This window comes from Schistocerca americana, chromosome X, assembly GCF_021461395.2.
Source record: "Schistocerca americana isolate TAMUIC-IGC-003095 chromosome X, iqSchAmer2.1, whole genome shotgun sequence".
Lineage (NCBI taxonomy): Eukaryota > Metazoa > Arthropoda > Insecta > Orthoptera > Acrididae > Schistocerca > Schistocerca americana.
In genome coordinates this window covers 627,938,155-627,964,410 of record NC_060130.1, presented here as the reverse complement: position 1 = coordinate 627,964,410, position 26,256 = coordinate 627,938,155, and the positions used below count along the sequence as shown (strand labels likewise).

General features: G+C 36.4%; 1 protein-coding gene across 3 annotated transcripts in view; it reads right to left on the bottom strand.

Annotated features, from left to right (window-relative positions):
• The window catches only part of LOC124554779 (dual specificity protein phosphatase CDC14AB-like), a 229,204-nt gene that overhangs the window by 64,376 nt on the left and 138,572 nt on the right, over window positions 1-26,256 (bottom strand). For all 3 annotated transcript variants that reach the window (XM_047128425.1, XM_047128427.1, XM_047128426.1), the window contains exons 9-10: window positions 6,797-7,027; window positions 41-179 (exon numbers count right to left, since the gene is read on the bottom strand). In XM_047128425.1, the coding sequence (XP_046984381.1) occupies window positions 41-179; window positions 6,797-7,027 (370 nt within the window). The remainder of the gene's footprint in view (window positions 1-40; window positions 180-6,796; window positions 7,028-26,256) is intronic.

Here is a 26,256-nt window from a genome sequence, read left to right as displayed (position 1 = left end):
GCACTGTCACTTAAGACATCAGATTTCTAATAATACGTACTCCACTAGCCACTGTTGTTGGTGTCCAATAATAGAGCCTGGGCGACACATTCTAATCCAAGCAATTGTTTCGTGGGCAGTGAATCTGTAGTGTTTCATGATGTAACAGCCAATAAGGGATCCTGTTCGACCTAATCCAGCTGAGAAATAAGCATGAGGAAAGTGCTGTACTTTTATCATTGGACAAAGAATATACAGAAGAAAAAAGAAATAAGAAAGAAGGAGAAGAGGAGGAAGAAGAAAGCACACAAAATGTACACTGCCTGATAAACAAAGAGAAGCACCCATAAGTAGAGGAGGAGACGAATGAAACTCCAAGGGTTCAGATGGTATGTGATGTTAATTCAGTGATTGCTATATTGAGACAAATTTTCAAAGAAATTGGCAGTATGAGCTCACTTTTCAGTGTGACAGTGTACCCCCTTCTGGCCTGGATGCATGGCCTGATTCAGTTGAGAAGGATGTCATAAAGCAGTTTTGTTATTTCCTTAGGCAAGCTAGACATCATTCCAATCCTTGATATTTGGATATTACTGGTTCTGGCACACAATTGATGTACAAGCTGGTCCAATCCACATTCTATCAGCAACAGATCTGAGGATCTCGTTGGCCCCAGGAGTCACACCATGATACCAGGAGTAATACCACTGTATCCCTCCAAAACACTGGAAGAATGGCACCTCTCCCCAAGCCACTGCCATACTTGCCAACAATGGTCACCTAGGGTAGTGCAGAACTGTGATTCATCACTGAACACAATATGACACCATTCACCAGCAGTCCAGCTTCCCACTCACAACACCACTCCAAATTAAGCCATTCGTGTTGTGGTGTTAACAGCGGTCTACACGTGGGACAATAATTCCTTGGACCAGCTGCTGTTAGTATCTCACCAACAGTGCAGGATGACACAAAATGATGCAGGGAGTCCTCTACTTGTTCTCAGACGATAGGTGCAGCCGCGAAGGGGCTACAGGGTGCTTGATGCTCTATATAGCAATCCCCCATTGTTGTGGTCAGATGTGATCGACAGAAACCTTGACCAATGGGCTACTGTCATATCAAATGTTCCACAAATCTGGATATTGTGTCACTCTACCAGCCAGCCAAATGGAGACCCACAATAAGACCCTTTTCAAACTCTGTCAGGTGCTGATAATGCTGTCTCACAAAAGTATGTGGCATCTCTGTGTCCTTCAAAGTGATCAATCAATATCCCATGCTGTTCATGCCCATTCGGTACCTTACCATGCTTGGTAACACGCGAAACACAAACAACACTATTGTACTCTGTTGCCTGTTCTACCGGTCACACAGAATTCCAGCTCTGATCATTTAGATGCGAGCTGATGGTATGTATGTGAATGCAGTTACACTGACATCTGATAATTTCTTCTGGATGCTTCACTTTTTTTGTCAGGCAGTGTATGATGAAAATACTGCTGCACTGATTTCAATCACTAAACATCATTCTTGAAACATAATGTTCATAATAAATACAAGCACATAAAAATTGTAATCTAACAATGTATTATAAACTCTCTTTCATACAGGCACAGTCTTTTCCTTCAAAATTCACGTTTTTTTAATGTTATATTCACAACTTACATATTAAGAGGAGAAATATCAACAAACTTCATTTTACCCTTGTTCAACACGTTATGTTGTTTCAGAAAATACTTTTTTAGAACATGGTACTAATCAGTCTGCAGTGACAACTGAAAATTTGTAAAGATACCAGGATTCAAACCTGAATTTCTATTTTTTGTAAGCACTAACCTTACCATTGTGCTTTCTAAACATACCTCCTCACTCAATTCAAGTTCTCAGAATCGCACAAACATTTTCAGATAACACTCTAGCTTGTTACTGTCATATGTAGCTATCCTTACATTTTTTAAAAGTAAGCATTGAATGTTACACTTACTCATAACCATTGCTAAGGCATTCATTCAGTGTGTGTATTTCATGCACGAAGCAGTAACAACATTAAAAGAAACTGAGGATACACTCTTGACATGTGAGTTGTTTATAGCATCAATTTGGTTCAAATGGCTCTGAGCACTATGGGACTTAACATCTGAGGTCATCAGTCCCCTAGAGCTTAGAACTACTTAAACCTAAATAACCTAAGGACATCACACACAACCATGCCCGAGGCAGGATTTGAACCTGCGACTGTAGCGGTCGCATAGTGCCAGACTGAAGCGCCTAGAGCCGCTCGGCCACACCAGCCGGCAGCATCGATTTGAATTATAAATTATTTAGAGAGGCATTATAATACAACACAAAGAATGGTAATTGAGAATTTATCATTTGAACATTATTAAACTATACGGTAAACACATAAAACCATATATCAATATGTCGCACGTTTGTTTCTTGTCTACATTTATTCACACACAATCATCATGTAGGATAGTTAAGGTAGTGGCACTGAGCAACTACGCAATGATGTTGCAGTGACAAGGACCATGCTTTATGGCAGCACCAGAGCCTCTGAACATGTTGAAGAAGTTGTGTAAATTTTATCTGTGTTGAACAGACACTTGTCGAATTTCTCATTGTAATCTCATGATTATAAGCACTCAATGGCAAACATTTCAGCAAATGGAATGGTAAACTAATTTTTAATTTAAATACCACAGAGTTACTTTGAAATTAACTCTTGTATTTCATTTTTTAATTCTGTACTATGACATGGAACATTTAGTTGTGTACCATTTAATGTTTGTCGCAATATAATTTACAAACAGAATAAACTGAGTAAAACGCCTCGTTCCTCTAAGCACCTGCCACTGAAAGTAAGTCATATCAGAAATATAATAACATTTAAAACTGAGAAGACTTACAACAAACAACAACACATAATAATAATAATAATAATAATAATAATAATAATAATAATAATACACCCCATGGAGGCCCGGGAAAAGAATACGCCTCCGGTATGTTCTGCCAGTCGTAAAAGGCGACGAAAAGAACAAACCACTAATAGGGCTAACCCCCCTTTTAGTGTGATTAGTTGGTTCCGGACAGAACTAAAGAAGCCTCGGACAAGCGCCTTCACGGTTGGGGACGACGCTTGAACCCTATGCCCGCCCACAATGGCAACGACACTGCTAGCCAACTGGAAAATGATTTAAATCCAAATAGAGGTGTTTTGCAGGATATGCTTCCTGCGACCACCCTAGAAGGAAAACAAAGACAGAGGATGAGCTGGTCAGATGAAGTTAATCGACACCAACCACCAACACAACTGGATACCCACCACAAGTATACACAACATTTATTACCAGATACCCAGAATTAAAATTTTTAACAGAACAACGAATAGCTGATCAGATCCATGTAATAATCAAAAATAACAGGATACCCCAGTCAGAATTAGAAAACATCAAACAACAAGTACAACAGATACTGGAACAAAATAATGTGCAATCAGAAGAAGAAGAAGAAGAAGAAGAAGAAGAAGAAAATACAGTAATGGACTTAAACATCCCAGAGCAAACAAACAAAGAACAACACGCATCAATCAAACAATCAGAGGAAAACGAAATCTTAAGACAGCCACCAGAACAAGCACAAATAGAACACGAAGTAACACACACGTTAGATATAGAAGAAAAATTTCAGCTGACATATATAGAATACAAAGACACAAATACAGACATTAGATCATTCTTGCATATACCGCCAAATAACCCACAAGTCGAAACAACAATAAAAACTATCAACACAACCACACACAACAAAATAAATGAAAACACAACTACAGAAGAGTTACAACTACTTGTTTATATAGGAGCGCTCACTACACTAATAGGCAGAGATCAGAACCAACCAACACACAGAAGAAACCCACAAAACCAGCATGGCAACACAGGCTACAGATCAGAATAGAAAAACTGAGAAAAGACATCGGACAGCTAACACAATTTATAAGAAATGAAACGTCAGAAAAAAAAGAAAAAGGTTAGGTAAAATCTCACAACAAGAAGCGATAGAGCAATTAGATGAAAAGAAGCAGAAATTACAAGCATTGGCCAAATGACTTAGAAGATACAAAAAAGTGAAAATAGAGGGAAACAAAACCAAACATTCAAAACAAACCAAAAGAGATTTTACCAGACAATAAATAACACACACATTAAAATAGACAATCCACCAAACATAACAGACATGGAACACTTCTGGAGCAACATATGGTCAAACCCGGTACAACGTAACAGGCATGCACGGTGGATACAAGCAGAAACAGACACATACAAGATGATACCACAAATGCCTGAAGTGATAATTTTGCAACATGAAGTCACCCAAGCAATTAATTCTACTCACAATTGGAAAGCCCCTGAAAAAGATAAAATACGAAATTTCTGGCTAAAGTAGTTCACCTCAACACATTCACATCTAACTAAATTATTTAACAGTTACATTGCAGACCCATACACATTCCCTGATACACTTACACATGGAATAACTTATCTGAAACCTAAAGATAGAGCAGACACAGCAAACCCAGCTAAATATCGCCCCATAACATGCCTACCAACAATATACAAAATATTAACTTCAGTCATTACACAGAAATTAATGACACATACAACACAGAACAAAATTATAAATGAAGAACAAAAAGGTTGTTGCAAAGGAGCACGAGGGTGTAAAGAGCAACTGATAATAGATTCAGAGGTGACATATCAAGCTAAAACTAAACAAAGGTCGTTACACTACACATACATTGATTACCAAAAAGCTTTTGATAGTGTACCCCACTCATGGTTACTACAAATATTCGAAATATACAAAGTAGATCCTAAATTGATACAGTTCCTAAACATAGTAATGAAAAATTGGAAAAACCACACTTAATAGCCAAACAAATTCAAATAATATCACATCACAGCCAATACAGATTAAGCGTGGAATATACCAAGGAGACTCATAAAGTCCTTTCTGGTTCTGTCTTGCTCTGAACCCACTATCCAACATGCTAAATAATACAAATTATGGATACAATATTACTGGAACATACCCACACAAAATCACACATTTGCTATACATGGATGATCTAAAACTACTGGCAGCAACAAATCAACAACTCAACCAATTACTAAAGATAACAGAAGTATTCAGCAATGATATAAATATGGCTTTTGGAACAGAAAAATTTAAGAAAAATAGCATAGTCAAGGGAAAACACACTAAACAAGAAGATTACATATTGGATAACCACAGCGACTGTATAGAAGCAATGGAAAAAACAGATGCCTATAAATATCTAGGATACAGACAAAAAATAGGAATAGATAATACAAATATTAAAGAAGAACTAAAAGAAAAATATAGACAAAGACTAACAAAAATACTGAAAACAGAATTGACAGCAAGAAACAAGACAAAAGCTATAAATACTTATGCTATACCAATATTGACCTACTCATTTGGAGTAGTGAAATGGAGTAACACAGACCTAGAAGCACTCAATACACTTACACGATCACAATGCCACAAATATAGAATACATCACATACATTCAGCAACAGAAAGATTCACATTAAGCAGAAAGGAAGGAGGAAGGGGATTTATCGACATAAAAAACCTACATTACGAACAGGTAGACAATTTAAGAAAATTCTTTCTAGAACGAGCAGAAATGAGCAAAATACACAAAGCAATCACTCATATAAATACATTGGCTACACCACTGCAACTTCATAACCACTTCTACAACACTTTAGATCACATAACATCAACAGATACGAAGAAAGTAAATTGGAAAAAGAAAACACTACATGGCCAGCACCCGTATCATCTAACACAGCCACAAATCGATCAAGACGCATCCAACACACGGCTAAGAAAAGGCAATATATACAGCGAGACGGAAGGATTCATGACTGCAATACAGGATCAAACAATAAACACCAGATATTACAGCAAGCATATTATTAAAGATCCCAATACCACAACAGATAAATGCAGACTTTGCAAACAACAAACAGAAACAGTAGATCACATCACAAGCAGATGTACAATATTAGCAAATACAGAATACCCCAGAAGACATGACAATGTAGCAAAAATAATTCACCAACAACTTGCCATACAATATAAACTAATAAAACAACACGTTCCCACATACAAGTATGCACCACAAAATGTTCTGGAGAATGATGAATACAAATTATACTGGAACAGAACAGATAAAACAACACCACATAACAAACCTGACATCATACTCACCAATAAAACGAAGAAATTAACACAACTAATCGAAATATCCATACCCAATACAACAAATATACAAAAGAAAACAGGAGAAAAAATTGAAAAATACATTCAACTGGCTGAGGAAGTCAAGGACATGTGGCATCAGGATAAAGTTGACATTATACCAATTATACTATCAACTACAGGAGTCATACCACACAATATCCACCAGTACATCAATGCAATACAGCTACATCCAAACTTGTACAACTACAGAAATCCGTAATTATTGATACATGTTCAATTACCCGAAAGTTCCTAAATGCAATATAACATATACCGTATTGTTAAAAGGAAGTGACGCTTGATCAAGGTCCACGTCACTTTCCATTTTTAACCAGACTTAACGTCTGAGAAAGTAAAGAAATAATAATAATACAATAATCTTTCTCAAAATCTCTGAAAAGTGCTTTTGAAATGCAATGACAAACATTGCTGCACAAACCACACAGTATTTACACTAACATTCCACAGCACACACCTTTGCAATGAACAGCAACAGCACCTGAAGCATTCTCTGAGATGTGTAGAAACTGCCTTAATATTTGATCACTTGGTGTGCTTCCATCAATGAAAAATAGGTCTTTGTGTTCAAACCCGGCATCAGTAAATCTAGAGGCATCATAAATTTTCTTATTCAATCTCACAACTGTGCTCACATTGTTTTGACGAAAGTATGCAAAATATGTCTCTGGTGAATGGAGAGGATACCCTGAAAAATATGAACAAAATAATAATGCAGTATGTTAGTCAATGGAAAACCAAAGCACACTCATTTTTGCAAAACACACACAAACAATGGTCAATACTGTTTTGGCAAAGAGACACCTTAATAAAGTTTCATTTTAGGACTAGACAAGAATGTCAACATTACAGTTAAGGTTAGCTGATTTCTTATTTCTAGGTATTTTATAACTTTATTTGCAGTGTCCTAACACAAAGAAAAAATAGACACTAATGAGCCAAACCAATATGACCACCTGCTTAATACCATGTTGGTCCACCACTGGAACACAATATAGCAGCAGTTTTGCATGACATAGATTTTAAAAGTCCTTGGCAGGTAACTGAAGTAAGTGATATCAGATGTCTATACACAAAGCACATAATTTCCACAAATTATGAGGAAGTGGCTTATGGGTATGTAGCTGGCACCAGACTGCATACCAAATGTATTCCATCTAGTTCAGATTAGATGAATTTGGTGGTAAAGATATCAACATGAGTTCATTAACTAATAATTTCTTGCCTAGCACATGGAACATGTCGGTGATGATTCTGCAACTGTGGTAATAGTTTTGAAGAAAATACTGGCACCAGCGGCACTTTTCTTTTCATTTTAAACCATAACTGGTTTCAGCCACCAAGATGATTATTTAGCAGTATATGCCAGGCATCTTGAGTGGATAGGGGACAACTGGTCCTGAGAGAACACACCTGACACATGCCACTAGGTAATGGCCCTGGGGATTGAAACCGGTCATGGTTTTTTCCTTTTTTTCTTTCTTTCTTTCTTTAAAAAAAAAAAAAAAAAAAAAAAAAAAAAAAAAAAAAAAAAAAAAAAAAAAAAAAAAAAAAAAGGAGCAATTGCTGCTGACATTTTCTTCAAAATCATATTATGATCCTTAAATCAACGTAGCACAATTTCCCTTATAGCATGGACAGTTATCCTGTTGGAAGATGCCGACAGCGTTTGGGGAAGATATTAAGCATGAAGGGGGTGCAGGTGGTCCCCACTAATGTTCACCTAGTCCACCACTGTCATGCCACCTTCAATTGTTATCACAGATCACCTGGATGCCCAGATGAATGTCCCCCATAGCATAGTACTGTTCCCATTGAGCAGGTGATGCATTTCCACTGATTCACAGTACAATCTCAATTATCCTGAGCTCATTGCAATCATTTTTGAAGGGAACACACAGGTGTCACCCACTTTCCATTGATGCTACCAACAATAGGACACAAATGGCTTACCAGCTCTGCTGTTTCCCAGATCCTCACACCCAGGCATCAAGACACAGCCATATGCTCTTTGACAGTATCATTTATATCAGTGGATTTCCCCATTTGCTGCCAATATCATCACTAGATTGATTTACCATTCATCTTTGATATGCTTACCGTATTTACTCGAGTCTAAGCCGCACTCGAATCTAAGCCGCACCTGAAATTTGAGACTCGAAATTCAAGGGGAGAGAAAAGTTTTAGGCCGCATCTCCAAATCGAAACGAAGTTGGTCCACTATAATATGAGACAATTTAGGTCGAATGAATGACGATACAGCTACAGCAGTTTGGTTCGAGTCGTAAGCTTAGCAGTTAAGCTTTACCAGGTAGCCATTGCTATGCGTCAGGCGCTCCGTCCGTATTTATACGGGTACCCTTCCTTTTTCACGTGCTTCATCTGGTTTGAATTGATTGCTTATTTTTCTTTGATCTGATAAGCGCAGTTTTCTTTGTTATAGGTGTTTACGTCACTCTACGCTGAAAATGCATTACTGTACTGTGTCATGCATTGTTTGTCGTACTCTGATACTGCGTGTTTACGGCCTCTCGCCAATCGCGGCATGGCTTTCTTTTGTGCGCGCTACCGCCGCTTACAAAAAAAAAAAAAAAAAAAAAAAAAAAAAAAAAAAAAAAAAAAAAAAAAAAAAAAAAAATGGGAGGAATCGTCTCATTAGCGAAACAATGGCAAGAGACTGCTACTTGTTGTTACTTACACTGCTGCTTTCTTTGACAATGATCAACAAGAACCAAATAATAGACTGCGTATGATGAAGATGTTCTGTGGTTTATTATGCAGACAGGATTTAAATTAGATAGCAGCAAACACGAAACAATACATGGCAAAATGTTTATATTCGTATTATTCTTATAGTGACGAGAATACTGCATGTGATTCACAATTTATAAAAGTTCCTATTAGCAACCATCTCTTCTCACAGATAGGAAAAAATTCAGAATGTAGAGTTGGCCATATTGACAAACATTCTAAACATTCTTGCCAGTCGGGTTTTCGTAGTACATTGAAATGCTGCTACATTCGAAGATGAACAATACGGAATTTGTATTTACTTCGTTGGATAATGTATGAAAATGCAGTGGTCAAAATTCGGCGCGGAGGAAAAAAGCTTGTCTTCCACCTTTTTTTTTTTTTTAATTTATTACTGACGCAGAGGTTTTGGCGCCAGTATTTATGTTTGTGCCTACAAAGCATGCCTGTGTAGTGCTACATATATTCGACGGCAGAACTAAGTTGTGGCGGCACCCACCGACATTTTTAAGAACTTCCGCTTGCTTTGCACTCGATTCTAAGCCGCAGGCGGATTTTTGGATCACAAAAACCGGAAAAAAAGTGCAGCTTAGATTCGAGTAAATACGGTATTTTACTTCCTTACCACATCACATTCCCTCAACACCATCAGGCGGCATTAAATCTCGTAGGATGGGGGAAGGGCTGGGGGTGGTCATAATGTTTTGGCTCATCAGTGTATACATGTGGATGATGCTAGCACATAGAAATTTAAAATTAACACCACACTAGTACCATCAGCACCTAAAATTGACAGCAAGCTTTCTGTCAAATCAAGAAATAAGCTCTACTCAGTACTTAAAGTCATTAGTTAAAATGCAGCACACAAACTGGTATGCTAAAAGCATTCCCCACTTGTAGTTCCTCTCACCATGGAAGGTAACCACGCGCTACAAGGGAGTGCTCTTTTCTCACAGCCTGGTTAGTCAATTTCACAAGCCTTAATTTGCTATTCTGAACCTCCAGCAACAGACACTTCAAATGAAATGTCATCTTTATTCTCAAAAGTGAGCAAATTTTATTTAAGACATTGTATGTTTCGTCAATGACCGTTTCACGAGCATCTCTTCCTCACTCGTACATCATAAATGAAGAAGAGTATCATAATCGTAGTGGGCCACTTTATCAATGGGTTTGTATGTATTTATTTATTCATCATATGGTTTCTTGATACATTGGGAAAAATACATTAAGTATAGAACATTATATTTACAATTTCTAGTTATGTCGACAAAATATTCTGAATAATTCCCACTTAAGATATCACACTGAGTTAGTAAACGTTTTTGATTGCAAGGAGGTCATTTCATACATAAGCCATCCCCACTCTCATCATTCACACTGCATGCTGTCTACCTCAGTTATGATTATAGGAATGAGAGTGTTTACTGCAGCAATGGCTTGTCAGCACAGATGTGAAGTGCTCACTTTCTAAAAAGGTAGCAGCTTTGAAAATCAGTTCAAATTTTTCTGCAAAACCTGAATCTCATCACTTACTTTCACTAATACTTTAATTGAGCTATTAACTGTAAGAAGTAAGTGATTAACCTTAACCTTCCCTGTCATATGTCCCCTGGCAATCTTTCCCTTGTGAATCCACAATTTGATTTATTACTTGATGGCATTGAAGTGTTATTCTATTATTCGTAATATCTCCACATTTTGGTGGTATTCCTGATGTTTTAGTTGTGTATGACAAGACTACATGTAGATATAGTCTGTATGTGGTCAGCAGTGCATAGAATCTTACTGTTTCTTGACACTGCATACAACGTTATTTTGTACATATTTTCAGTTTTGTAACAATAGGTTTCACCACAAGCCAAACAGGTTTCAGTGACGGAAGATGCTGTCACTTTGAAGTCTTGCCTTATATCGGCATATGGTAGTGCAGCTCCACTGAGTGATGGTTGGAGCAGGCTGTGCATAGCAGTGAGGATGTTGTGAGCTGTCCAGGAAGTTCTTCATACTCCTTGTGCAGTCAAGACATGACAAAACTGCTAATGATGTTTGCCACCTTGTGACTGTTCACCCACTTTCGGGATTGGTGCTGTTTGATCTTGCTAAATTTTTAGAATATTCCCTTTTCATGCCAATGAAGTAATCTGAATAGTCATCACATTTATATGACATTAAGATCATAAATTTCATTTCTCGACCTAAAAAAGATCATTCCACACTTACATTTCAATTCATTTTCTATTTAATGTTGTGAAATGGCTATATTAATTACCATCAGAGCAATGGCAGACAGCTAAACAAAACAGTGTACATCTGCTTTGTGGCACCATGTTTGCCTTGCAATCTACAGCAAGTGTAGTTGGGGGCTCAGATCTCATCGGTCTACCTTTGTGCACTGCTTCAGTCTTCTCATTTTACTCTGCAAATAGCCACAATGGAATTCATTAAGAAAATGTTAAGAAAATCACAGCATCAACTGAGCAATCAGCCTGTTTTCTTTTTAATTATCAGCCTTCTTTTGTAATGCAATAAACTTCATTCATTATTAGTTTATTATTGTTACTACAATTGCCGTGATTTGTTCACTCACAAGAGATTTCCAGTCACTATTTGGTACCAATGAACATGACCAGTGAATCTGGAAGAATGGAATGTTGGATATTTCACCACACATAACACACACATTTATCTGTGTCTCAGGGCAAAAGGAAATGCCCAATAAGAGAAGATGACAACAGGAGGTTGATGATGCATCAGAACTCTGCAATAATTTCTGATTTAGCACACTAATAACAAATAAATTTGCGTCGCTGTATATTACTCCACATCTACAGGTAGCTACAAATTTGCAACCCTGCCCATGGTTTATCACTGGCTCAACTGCTGGTTATAGTGTTACAACCACAAACGGAAGACTACGTTCAATCATTTTGTTCTGCTGCTTCTCGAATGAATTATGACAATGGATAAATCATAGTTTTCACTTGCTTTTATTTGTACGGTTATGTAAACTAACATGGGAACTGCCTGTATCAAGTGTGTTTTTCCCTTGTGACTTTTGATTTCTAATACAATTTGTAAACCTTCTGGCAGTACCCAGTACCTCAAATGAATCATCAGTAACATGGATTTGGATTCTTTTCATCACTTAGGAACCAAACAAGAGGAGAAAATTATGAAAGCAATAAGTACGCTAGTTAGTTCGCATTATGTGTATAAATCATAAGGTGAAAAACATATGAGGGTGCTGAATTGCACATTGCCCACAACAGTTTAATTTTTTTGCCCAGATAAGGCACATAATTTTTAGTTTCTTCTTTTCTGAATCCTCAAATTAACTGATTACAGGGTGGCACTGAACAATTAGGTAACTGTATTTCTGGTTGCTTCCATCTCCACCATTATACTTCTGCATTCTTGTGGTAGTCACGAAAATCTATTTTTATGTGGCTAAAGACTGCACACGGATTTTGAGGTTCAAAGTGTTTGATACATTACTGTTTTGTGATGTGTGGAGTGAGGTTGATTTTCAATTACTTTTTATTTCCCTGAAATATGCCTTCATTTCAAACTGTCAAAGTATTTTGGGAAAATTTTAATCATGTTGGAAAATTATATATTTCAGTATTTCACATGCCATATTCTGCGTGAGCAGAAACTAATACCACAACCTTTGTTGTCCCTGCACTGAAATTAAGTAACATCAGTGTTAACAGACCTCTTCCACAACCGAAAACTTCAAAGATGACCAATTCTAAAGTAAATCTAATTGAATACCTTAAATATAAATAACCTAAACTGCAACATTATAGAGTATCCAAAAATAATGCTACATAAAAATCAAACACACTTGTGCCTCCCCTCTGAAAGTCTGTGTAAGATGAGCATGACAAGCATTTCGCCACATAGCTGCCCCTAGCACAGCTGGGGATTGACAACATCGTTGCAAATATTTGGCAACCCTGTAATACAGCAATTGTTCAGCTAAATTCATTTAGATTCTCTTTTCATTTTGATGACTTATGCGACTTAATCCTCATGTGAGATGGGATACCGAGACACAAAATTTAATTTTTGGAACCCAGGAACATTGTAATTCACAAACAGGTGTTCTTATTTTTAATGTTGCATTATGACACTCAGCAACCAATACTGTGATGAGAGAGACTGATTCAAGCAGCATCTCATTTACTCAATGGTTCTGCACATGTCACGTGATGCAAAGGCTGTGTGAGCTGTCAGTTCTAATCGCACTGCGAACAAGTGAACTCAATGTTGTTATTTTCTGTTTCATTCAATGAAACTGCAAATGGCTAAAAGAAATTCTGTAACAAAAACTGAAGAAAGCCTTTACACATTAAATCTTCTCACAAGCTCACCCCGGTAAGTTGTGTTAATTGTCATAGACTTCCACTTTACGAATACCAACCTGCATCACAATACAAACTTCTCTGAAGAACTTTAACCTGACCATCAACAACACAAATTTGAATTATTTTTCATCATTTAGAGCCCATATGTCAGGGGAATACTAATGAAGTGACCACATGGATGAATACAGTTCCTGACACTGGCATTAACAACTTCCATTCCTTCTGGGTAGCTGCACATCACAGCAATTCTGTGGCTCTGAGCACTATGGGACTCAACTTCTGAGGTCATTAGTCCCCTAGAACTTAGAACTAGTTAAACCTAACTAACCTAAGGACATCACAAACACCCATGCCCGAGGCAGGATTCGAACCTGCGACCGTAGTGGTCTTGCGGTTCCAGACTGCAGCGCCTTTAACCGCACGGCCACTTCGGCCGGCAGCAATTCTGTCTGTCTAAATTTAACTGAATACCTCAAATATCACTTTTGATCACTGTTAAGTCTTCCATGAATCCATACATGGACTTCAAAATGTGCAATGTGCCTGCGTTGCTATAGAATGTGCACAGCAAGGTATTCACAAAGTTTATTGCACAATTTACCGTAAGAAATCAAACAAAGCCAGTAAAACACATTACATCATTGTTACTGTGTTTTCATGAAAACATTTGACTTACTGACGACAAAATTGCATGAAGGATCACTTCTAAACGGAAAAGAAATGAAACATACAACACTGATAACATTAAACAATGCTGTCAGGTAATCTGATTGGATTATAGCGTAATACAATAACCACTATATTAAAACATGGCATCTGCCTCCATTGCTACCAAGCATGAAATGCAAATCGTAGACTTATTTGTGGAGCGTCACTCAATAACAGTAAAGCATTTCATACCATCGAGAGGAATGAGCAGTAGCTGGCGCTTTCAACAAAAGCTGAAGGAATGCAGCGCCGCTACCGAAGCCATTAAAATGGTTCAAATGGCTCTGAGCACTATGGGACTTAACTTCTGAGGCCATCAGTCCCCTAGAACTTAGAATTACTTAAACCTAACTAACCTAAGGACATCACACACATCCATGCCCGAGGCAGGATTCGAACCTGCGGTCATGCGGTTCCAGACTGTAGCGCCTAGAACTGCTCAGCCACTCCGGCCGGCCAAAGCCACTAGTTACCAGCTCATGGGTCCTGGAGAAATACGACATACAGTGTTCTCCGGCAGACAGTCTGTCAAGAAATCTTTCATCAAAATGTTACTGGATAGAACTGTCATTATCATTGAGTCTGAAAGTGAAATACATTGTAGCTGTGCTACCATTTCACACACGGCTTCAGTATTCAGATGAAAAATGTGCTATAAAAATTTAGGTAATGAATGCTCATGACCACCAGATGTTGAATTCAGATGACACGCAGTTTACCATTCGACATGGCAGAACAGCTCAAATAAACGACAAGACTTCCTCCAGAAACTGCCACAGCCTACAGTGATGTCAGATTGTACAAACAGCCAGACTTTTGTGGCTATGTTATTTGGCCCATGACACAGTCAGCATTGATTTAGACTCTGTAGCAGCCACATGCTGGCCAGATTTTGTGGCAAAGAGTGTGTGCTCCTGGCAGTACAATCATTCTGCAGTCTGTCTTAACTTCCTCAACAGTTTTTCTACAAAAAAGAAAATCATTTTCCCTCCATAGACTCCGACTCCAGCTCATGCAGTATTTCTATAATACTGGTGTGTTGATGAAACCTGCTCACAACAAATATAGCAGCACTGTGGGGGTCCCAAATACTTGAGCAGAACTCAAGAATGGGTCGCACTTGTGTACTGCACACAATCTTCTTCACACATGAGTTAGGCTTTCTTCGACATCTCCCAATAAACACAAGTCGACCATTCACATTCCCTACTACTGGTCTTATGTGCTTGTTCCACTTCATATCGTTTTGCAACATTACGCCTAGATATTTAATCGACATGACTATTGAAAAATATATCGCTACTTCCACACTTAAACAATCCAAAATTGTTTTTGCTACTAATCTGCATTAGCTTACACTGTTCCACACTTAGAGCAAGCGGACACTCATCACACAAACAGAAATTCTGTTTAAGTCATTGTGTATCCTCCTTGTCACTCAATGATGACACATTCTTGTACGCTACAATGCCATCAACAAACTGTCACAGATCGCTGCTCACCTTCTCCGTTAGACTGTTTATGGATATAGGGAACAAGAGCGGTCCTATCAATACTTCCACAGGGTACTCCTAACATTAGCAGTGTCTCTAATGAACTCTTGCCATCCAGGACAACATACTGCATTCTGTTACTTAAGAAGTCTTCTAGCTACTCACATATCTGACAATTACTTGGCATGCTTGAACGTTCAATGAAAGTCTACAATGGGGGACTGTGTCCAACACTTTTTGGAAATCAAGGAATATGGAATCTGTCTCTTGTCCTTCATCCACAGTTCACAGGATATTGTGTAAGAACAGGGCAAGCTGAGTTTCACTCAAGCGAGCTTTCTAAAACAATTTTGACTTGTGGGCAGAAGTTTTTTAGTTTCTACCTAAGAATATGCTCAAGAATGCTCCAGGAAACTGATGTTAACAACACTAATCTGTAACTTTTTGGGTATGTCCTTTTACCATTGATATACATATGTGTTACTTGTGCTTGTTCAAATGGCTCTGAGCACTATGGGACTTAACATCTGAGGTCATCAGTCCCCTAGAACTTAGAACCACTTAAACCCAACTAACCTAAGGACATTACACACATCCATGCCCAAGGCAGGATTCGAACCTGCGACCGTAGCAGTCTCGCGGTTCCAGACTGAAGCGCCTAGAACTGTACGGCCACACCGGCCGGCAGCCACTTGGGGCTTTGTGCTGGGTGAGAGATTAGTGATAAGTGCAAGCCGAGTACAGCTGCCAATGGCATGGGGTATGCTCTGTAAAACCAAATTCGGATTCTATCCAGACCTGGCAACTTACTGTTTTCAACTCTGGGTCATTCCATACTAAGTTATCCAGGGCCCTACACCCACCTGTCACAGATGTTTATGAAAATTTATATTTGAATTGTATACATAAAGACAATGATATATTCACAGTTTCATACAGTTCTAACAAGTAGTTTCTCAGTTATCACCGTTTAAAGTTTTAGGCTAATTGTATTTCCGAGGACCATTAAGATGTAACTAAAGTATGCAAGCTTTTACAGAATTTGAATCTAAATCATTAGTTTTGAAGCTAGAGCCTTGAAATTTTCACTGTTTTGTTCTAAAATAAACATTGAAACTGCTAGCTCTACAAAATTCTGATTTATAATGTTCATTCATATTGAAAAACTGTACTGAAACTAAAAATATTGTTAATTTCAAAATTGTGACGTACGCGTAGAAAATTATGAACAGCTGCAATCTCTCTCCAAATAACCCAATACAACTATATATTTTTGAAAACTGCATAAAATTACCTTTCAAATGTTGCAAAAAATTGGTAAGGTTCTCATTTGTAACAATTTTATAGCAAATTGAATTCAAATTTTGTAATTTACTTTGTAAAACACATGTTTGATACAATAATTAAACATTTGAAGTGAATACAACTGTGAAAACGCCACATGAACTCAAGTTTTATGTACCAATTATTTTAAAATAAAAGATACATACATTGAGAATTTTATAAAATAGGTTTACTTACATCTGAATACACGATTCGGCGATTATTCGTTTTCAAACAAATCCCTTGTAAAAAGATTTTTTGATGACTAAGTTTCAATAATTATTCAGTTGAAGTATTTTACTAAGTATATATGAAGCAGTATGTACAATAATTACATTTAAATGTCCATTTACTTTTTTTACAATAAAGAATTGAAATTGTTCCATGTCTTGATGATTTCCTTTCAGGAATTGGCATCAATCTTATATGCTCTGCTGAACTGAGATGCTACCTCTGGAGGAGCTATTACACACAGAAGATGGACTGGTGGAAAAGGACATCTGTCTTCTTTTTGAGGCCAAAAGAAAGTTTCTGCTGGTCTGTGACGGTGCATAAAAAGAATGTCACAGTCCTCTTCTTCTTCATTGAAACCCAGAACCATTCCTATCCACCAGTTTTGCTCATAAAAGCATGCAACGAAAGAATGTAGGTTAGGTTAAAAAGTTGGGATAGTCATAAAATTATTTTTTTTTTTTTTTTCAACAAAATTTCTGAGTCTGAACTAATTTGGGTGTAATTTCTTCGCAAGAAGCAGGCTTAAAATAATGGAAACTTCATACATTTTTTCAGCTTCTTCCTGTGTTCTTGTGTGTGTGTGTGTGTGTGTGTGTGTGTGTGTGTGTGTGTAAACATAAACAGTTCTCTTGATTGTGCCTCTGATCCCATCGCATGTTGTTTTACCATGACTCGTAGCATGAAACAACCAGCTTGCATTTAATTTAAAATCTTTATAATGAAAACATACATTTATCGTGCTTTTGAAGTTTTTGTACTGAGCACTGCAACCATCTGTAAAATACTCAATTTGGTCAACGTCAGGAAAGTTTGGTTTTATGAAACCTATGGTTTTTCTTGTACTGAATAAAGAAATGGTACATCATGCTTTAGATAATCTGAAATGAAACACAATTATGTTTCTTTTATGATGGAATCTTCATTTTTAGAAAAAATTACTACTGTATGAACTGAGCAGCTCAAGTGGCCCCAGCGGTAGGATTGCACTTCATTATGCAGAATGAAGTTATAGTTTTCTGCAAAATCTGTAAGAACTAAAACCTAATTAAATGCCAAATTTTCTTTTCTTTGTTTCATGTAAGAGTTTTGGGTTTTTGTGATATAAGAATGAGGTATCAGAGACTCAATTTCTTTAATAGTAAAACCAGTAAAGTCCTTGAAAGGTAGTAACATTGTTTGCAAAGTCATTCTGCCATCACTTGAAACCCACTGCAAAAATTTGATGTCTTCATCTTCAACGTAGTCTTCTAGTATTTCTCTTAGATGTAGCTGCAGTGATTCACACATCACAACATCTTAACATACAGTCACTGTTTTGTCTATCACAACCAATTTGTCCATCATAGTGTGTATTGATTCTTTATCATGCTGGTTCAGAGCGTTTGGTAAAACATCAACGCTTTGGTGGTACAAGCAAACACACACACTGTGAGTTCTAGGTGAACTGGCAACCACACACCATTTTGGTCTCAAGGAGCAAAATTTGGAAAATCAAATTTTAATATTTGGGTGTTTTTCTTTAAATACAATAAATAGTTCCTCTAAGTTGCATAAAATAATTCTTTTCTGATTGTAAGTATTTTTCTATACTAATTTTGTCTTTAGCACCTGGCAACATGTAAGAAAATTCATCATCTTCATAAAACAGTTGGACAATGTCTATTGTTTCAGGGGAAGGGTTCTGCGACGTTTGGGTTCTGTCAAAGACAAAATAGCTTTCACGTTTGCAAGCGTTATGGCTGTTCACACTAAATATTATGATACATTATATTTTTCCGCTGCTTCTCTGTGAGACCAAGACTTTGGAGTGATTGTTAATACCTGCATTTTTTCCCCGTTTGGTTAAGTTTGTCTTGAGGTTTTCCATCATAGCATCCACTATATGGTCAAGATCCTCAGATTTTGTCTTCAATTCATTACCTTGAGTTGCGCTGTCAGATTCACTTGACTCGTTGGATTCATGTACTTTCAAAACAAATGACAACTTTTTTAAACCTGGTCTTTTGCCTTTTTAAACTTCTTTTTAGCATATTTTTTCTTCAGTTGGGTAGATAATGACTGAAGTTTAAGTGGTGTCACATCCAACCCTAAAAGAGTTTCATTCAACTTTTCTCTTTCTACTACTATTTTTGCATTGGTTAATTCACTCTCATTTGCTTCATCACTTCCAAGTAGAGCAATATCTTCATGATCTGAAGTAGGTGTAGCATTTTCAACAGTTTTCTGCATGAACTGCACAACAGCTTTCCCGGAACTAAAATAATGTTGGCATTTTCCTTAACATATTTTGCTTTTTTTTAGAGTAATTATCCTCAAATCTTTCTTCTTTGTTAAAGGTACAGAATGTTTCTTAAATGAATCACAACAGGATTTTTGGTTCTTTTCAAAATACTTTAAAAAATAACACAAATGATGGGAACAAATATCATCTGTTTCACTGTACTGCTTAGTATGCCAAACTAAAATTTCTACTTCTTCTTTAGACAACTTTTCTGAAATTAAATAAATGTCTTTGCTTTTTGTCAGTGAAGTATTTTCACATGCAAAATTTAGTAATGAACCTACTGAACACTCGAAATTTGTTTCGCCTAAACTTGAATTTGCTCTTATCTCCAGGATAAGAAATACATGCACAAACAAAACAATAGTTTTAAAAATAAAATTATAACCGTTTTTATATAAAAATTACTTAAAATGTCACTAAGCACAAAACACTAGGCAGTTCACTTGAACAGAGCCAAATGCACACTGATAAACTTGCAGTACAGGCAAGCTGTGGGGGGAGGGTGGGTTTCATGTCTTGACTTGAATTTCATGTCTTGACAGAAGACTGCCTTATCCGAACTTAAACACACTTCTCATGACTCCAAAAATGTTGTATGTTTCTTGACTTTAACTTCAGCTAAATAAAACAAAAAAGATAACTAAAATTACAACTACAATAAAATCTTTGTCCCAATTTAAAAATACATAACGAAAAATGTACTAATAAATTACTGTTTTATGTAGCTGATCTTCCAAATTACAGTTTTAAAACCTTTTACTTCTATATAGCCTGTATATAACCTCCATATGACCTCTACTATAACCATTTTCAATCTTAAAACGGCCCTTCTATATGTTTTGAATAGATAAAACTTGTTTTGACTCCAATATAAGATAAAATTGTTACAACTCAGAACCCCACCAATTTTTTGCACCACTTGAAAGGTAATTTTATGCTGTTTCCAAAAATATATGGTTGTATTGGGTTATTTGGAGAGAGATTGCAGCTATTCATAATTTTCTACACCAAGCCACAATTTTGAAATTAACAATATTTTGAGTTTCAGTACAGTTTTTCAAAATGATTGAACATTATAAATCGGAATATTGTAGATCTATCAGTTCCAGTGTTTAATTTAGAGCAAAACAGTGAAAATTTCAAGGCTCTAGCTTTCAAATTAACGATTTTGCTTCAAATTCCATAAAAGCATGCATGCTTTAGTTACGTCATAATCGCCCTCGAAAATAAAATTAGCCTAAAACTTTAAACAGTGATAACTCAGGAACTACTTGATAGAATTGGATGAAACTTTAGATATTTTCTTATCTTTGTGCATACATTTCACATATAAATTTTGGAACAAATTCAAAAACCATGGGATTTATATCTACTTTTGGCTGGATGATTTGGCATGATATGACCCCTCTTTCCGTTGCTTCTCAATGCCAGGGACACCTATTCCTACGTCTTCCAGAGTCTGTGCAATAGTCAGAAGATGATATGTCTGCAAGATCCTCCTAAGTGAATGATTTTATAAATGTGAATTTTTTAGCTTCAGCTTTCCTTTCAACATCTTCTCTATTGCCACACCAGACAGGTCAATGAGTGAGTCAATAAATGGCTTCAACTCTCTTAGGGATTTTATGTATGGCCAGAATTTTCTCAGGTCCTCAGTAAGATCTTTCACCAATGTATAATGGTGGAAGCTGTTGTATGCTTCATGTAGCATCTATGTATAGATGCACAAACTTCTACTACTTTTGCCTGTTGACATTTGAGTGTTCATTCTACAAACAAGAGTGCAACAATCTCCGTTTGCTCAGTATTTTTCAAATTGTGTTACTAAATCAGAGTGGGTCTTCCACATATTTAATCCACTTACAAAGTACACATTTCTCCAGGTAGCAATTTACAATCAGTTAAACTCTGGCCATAATTCCCCAATGTCCAATACATTGGTACAAAATGACGTCCATTTAGTGTCTAAGTAGGATGTCAATAACTTTTTATCAGGTCTTTCCAACTCTCCTAGTCTTCTTGGTGATTTATTAACTGTAGGAATGATGATCACTATGATGACATAATGATGATCACTATTCCCTGGTCTTTATATTGAAATTACTGATAAGGTAAGACCTGTTTGTAGCTACACGGAGTAAAATTTTTCTATTATATGTGAGTTGTCAAAGTAACTGCTCGAGAGAGCAATACACACCAAGTGGCAATCACAGGTACTGTTTCTGTTTCCAATTCTTTCTTGAAAACTTTGCTTGCATGGAACAGTCACTACCAATGTAGTACAACACTTCGGTTTTCTTGTTGTCAACCATTATCAACAAAGTAATGGCAAATACCACCAATGTAATACTACTTGGGCTTCCTTGTTGTCAGCCATAATCAATACTGTAATGGCAAAACAGCTGTCACCCCACATACACTAACAGGAAAATCATCATTAAATGTTCAGTGCACACTGTAGACAGATTCAGCAGAATGTTGCTACTAGCATGTGTGTCACATGGTATACTGGCCCTTGGTAATGAACTTCACACTACCACATGCCTTCATGTGTGTACATTACACAACAGAATGAAAAGCTATCAGATCGAGTATGATTTACTGCTCAGGAAGAAAGCAAGAACAGGATTTAATGTCCCACTGATCATGATGTCTTTAGAGATGGAATACCAGCTCGGACTCTGGAACAAAATTGGTTCCATCTTCAACGGCACACATTAATCTGGATGATTTACATTCTTCTGAGCCCACAGCATGACGTAAGCCCTGTAATGACATTATAAAATATATACGGAGACAAACCCGCTAGAATTACCATTATCAAGCTTTCTGCAAATAACACACAAAATGTTGTCATTATTTGCCTATTTTTTTGTATTTACATGCTATGGCAATATGGTGTCAATGCATGTTGGTACTTAAGGCTAGTTATTCTTGACTTTCATATCACATCAGTGGGTACTGTCCCTTATTAAATTACTGTCCGTGCTTGTATTGTAACGAATTTGCGACAGCTTGTTGGTCCTTTTTTTACATCAGTGGATGATGTCCAAGGTATTTTAATTAATATTTATATGTTAACAAATTTCTGATGGCATATTTGACAGCTGGACCAACTATTCCATATGGTTAAAAAAAGTTGCTTTATATAGATACAAAGTTAACCGATTAATCATTTAATCTTTGCTACTTATTTTATCTGTTGTTGCTATATGTGCGCATATATATATCTCCATTTCTCCTGTGGTATTACTGTATATACCAGAGTATAACACAATCCTGATAAGATGAGGACCTTTCTTTCAGGAGGCTTCTTGTGAACATTTTATTTTTAACATATTCTGACTAACCAAAATTACAAAATGTTTTATTGACATAAGCTATCTGTGCAAATAATTGACATTACACCTATTCTAATTTATGTCATTTATTGATTGTCTACATTTTGATAAAACGAGGAGAAATAAAATAAACGGAAAAATATGGTTTGCATTAATTTGCGGGCCATTTTCTTTTCTACACTTTTGCTTACTAACCCCGTTGTTTGTGGTGTCACTATTTTTAATCATCATCATCATCATCATCATCATCATCATCACCACCACCACCATCCACTGATATGTAGATGATGCTCTACTACTAACAGGTGGAGATGACACTGATATCAGACAAATACATAAAGTACTAAATCAACTACCTCCAAAAATGAAATTCACAATGGAATCTGAAACCAATAAATGAATGAATTTTCTAGACCTGACAATTAGCAATATAAACAACACAAACAAATTTGAAATTTACAGGTAACCCACAATGACAGATAAATATTATCAGCACAAAATCCAGTCATCCTAAATCACACAAATATATTTCCACACAGTAATTAATAAGATGATCAATTTACCACTAGAACAATCAGTCATATTTACATAAATAAATTGCCATACTCCAATTGTAACCCAACAGAATGATTTCAACCCAGACATAGTAGTTCAACTCTACAAGAAACACACCAAAACCACACGCAGTGAAACCCATAAGGACATAAAATTAGTAAGAGAGTGACCAACGACACATGAAACATCTTACATACTGATGACATATCTAGGTAATATGTCTAATAAACTGAATGCATTACTAGGAAATACAACAGTAAAATTTGCTTACCGGACCAGCAATAACTTAAAATCATGAATTCACTCACAGAATATGAAATTACCAGCTCATATCAACCCAGGAATACATAAAATCGAATGTAAAAATTGTGAAAAATTTTACATGGGTCAAACAGGACAAATGTTTGACATTAGATATCAAGAGCACACTAGAGATTTCAAGAGTAATGTTTCAACTTTTTTCAAACACTTAAAATCCTGGAACCACGAAGCAGAACACATAGGACAAGTAATGAAAATCCTGCACATACTGTATATACTCAATTATAATACAAGGTTTTTTTCCAAATTCATCATTCAAAAAATACGAGGTCATCTTACTCGTATATCTGCAGATTAAACTATTTCTGCTGAGGTTAACATTTTTATGTTGTTTAATAGAGTATGTAGGATTCATCTTTCATTTAGAGATAAAGCTTTGGATATTGAGGTCACATGCCCATTAATTTTGAAGAATTAGGAAGGGTAGGGCTGGACAAATGATACTCGTGTTTGAACAGGTCTAAGATTTCCTGATATGCCAAACAACCACGTGAAATTTGAATCGCATGGCTTTAGTGCAGGAGATACATGAGAAAGTATGAACTAGCCACTACAATAGTCTATTGCTCTGCATAAAATTTGACAATTTTGTGAAACACAGGAGGAAATGGCACTAAATTCTATCATCTTAGAAACTGTTGTTGCATGTGAACAGGTTTGCAACAAAAGTTCTCATATATGTGTTGATACAATGTACTGTGTAATGCTGCTTTTTAAGTACAGGTAACATTCAGAAACAGAAATATTATCCATCAAAAAACATTACTTGATTCTGAACCCAGATCAGTATTTGATTTGTTTATGAGAGACTGTAATGATTTATTAAGTGGGTTGCAAATTAGAGATTTGGTTGCTGTTCACATATTAGAAAACCAGGTAAAAACATTACCAGATTTTAATCAACATTATAACAGGATGGTGACATTCAAGTGAAATAAGAAGGAAAACGAACTAGAATGATATGTTTAACAAAATCATTCATATTAAACTGAGTGTAATTGTTGTGAGAATAAATTACAATGACAAGACCCATCGTGGAGATAGTACCGACAGACATCAGTAGATTACAGGACGAGCAAAAGGTCATGAATCATACTGAATAATGATTGCAATCTTTTATAGTATTATTAGTTGCTGTTGCTATATATGACGTGCACCCAAGAAGATAGTTCAGGTCGTGTTTCACAGTTGCTGAAGTACAGAATACAGAAGGGTTGGAGGGGGAACAGTGGTACCACCTTGGCTGAGTACTCGGTAAGTGCGTGGAGGGGAGTAGTGAGCAGGCAGCAAATTACTTCATGTAGCCAACCATGGGAATGTATACTGCATACTTTGGCTTTTTAGCATCATCTACAACATTTAAACTGCAGTTTGTCTAAATCCATTTGCAGCTGAAATTGAACTGACTTTAAAATTAGACAAATACTCAACAATAGTATTCATTTTGGCAGGAGATGGTAAAAGTATCCATAGGGGCCAGTGGTGTACTTAAGTGTTTTTTTGCTACAATGTTGTTGACGCTCACGATGACATATGACGGGAGCAAAAGAGGGTGTGTCAGTCTAAATAGCCAGTGAGACAGCAGTGGGCAGATGATATATATTTGGAAGCAAGTGACATTGTAATAACATTTTCATGTCAGTAAAGAAGTGATGTCTGATATGTATTTGGATAAAAACAGCTGTGTTCTCACGTCCCACGGTAATCACAACATCAGAAATTGTAACATAGTCATCAGAAATATTTGTGGCAATGAAGATATAAATTTCACAGCTATATGTATTTAATTTTAATTGCCAGTGTTCATAACAACACACAGAAAATTCGTATCATTTGACATCACGAATCAATACACCAACATATCTGTCCAAGAACTTATATCAACTATAAAAAAATAACCTACTCCAATATAGGAAAACATCTGTTGCAAGTGTACGCAGAACTTTAGAATTATTAAAATTGGTTCTAACACAAAACCACCTTGAATCAAACAATACATTTTATACACGAACTGACAGGGTAGCTATGGGATGTAGCATTGCCAGTACAATAGCAGACATCTTATTACACACCTCAGAAGAACAAATTTTTAATCCCACAAATCCACTAGCCAAGAAAATTACATATTATCACAGATATGTAGATGACACTTTGTTAGTAATAGACAAGAGATGACACACATCCTACAAATAAACAAAGTACTTAATCTAATACCTCCAAAAATTAAATCTACAGTAGAATCTGAAACCAACAAATAAATAAATATCCTACACCAGACTATCAGCAATATCAACAACAGACACAAATCTGAAATTTACAGGAAACCCACAATGAGAGATAATATCAGTGCAAAATCCTATCACCCTAAAGCATATAAATACACATATTTCCACACAATGATTAACAGGATAATCAGTTTACTGCTAGAACAACCAGCCATACACAAAGAAATTCCCACACTCCAATATGTAACCCAACAGAAAACAGAATAATTACAACCCAGACATAGTAGTTCAACTCTATGAAAAACACAC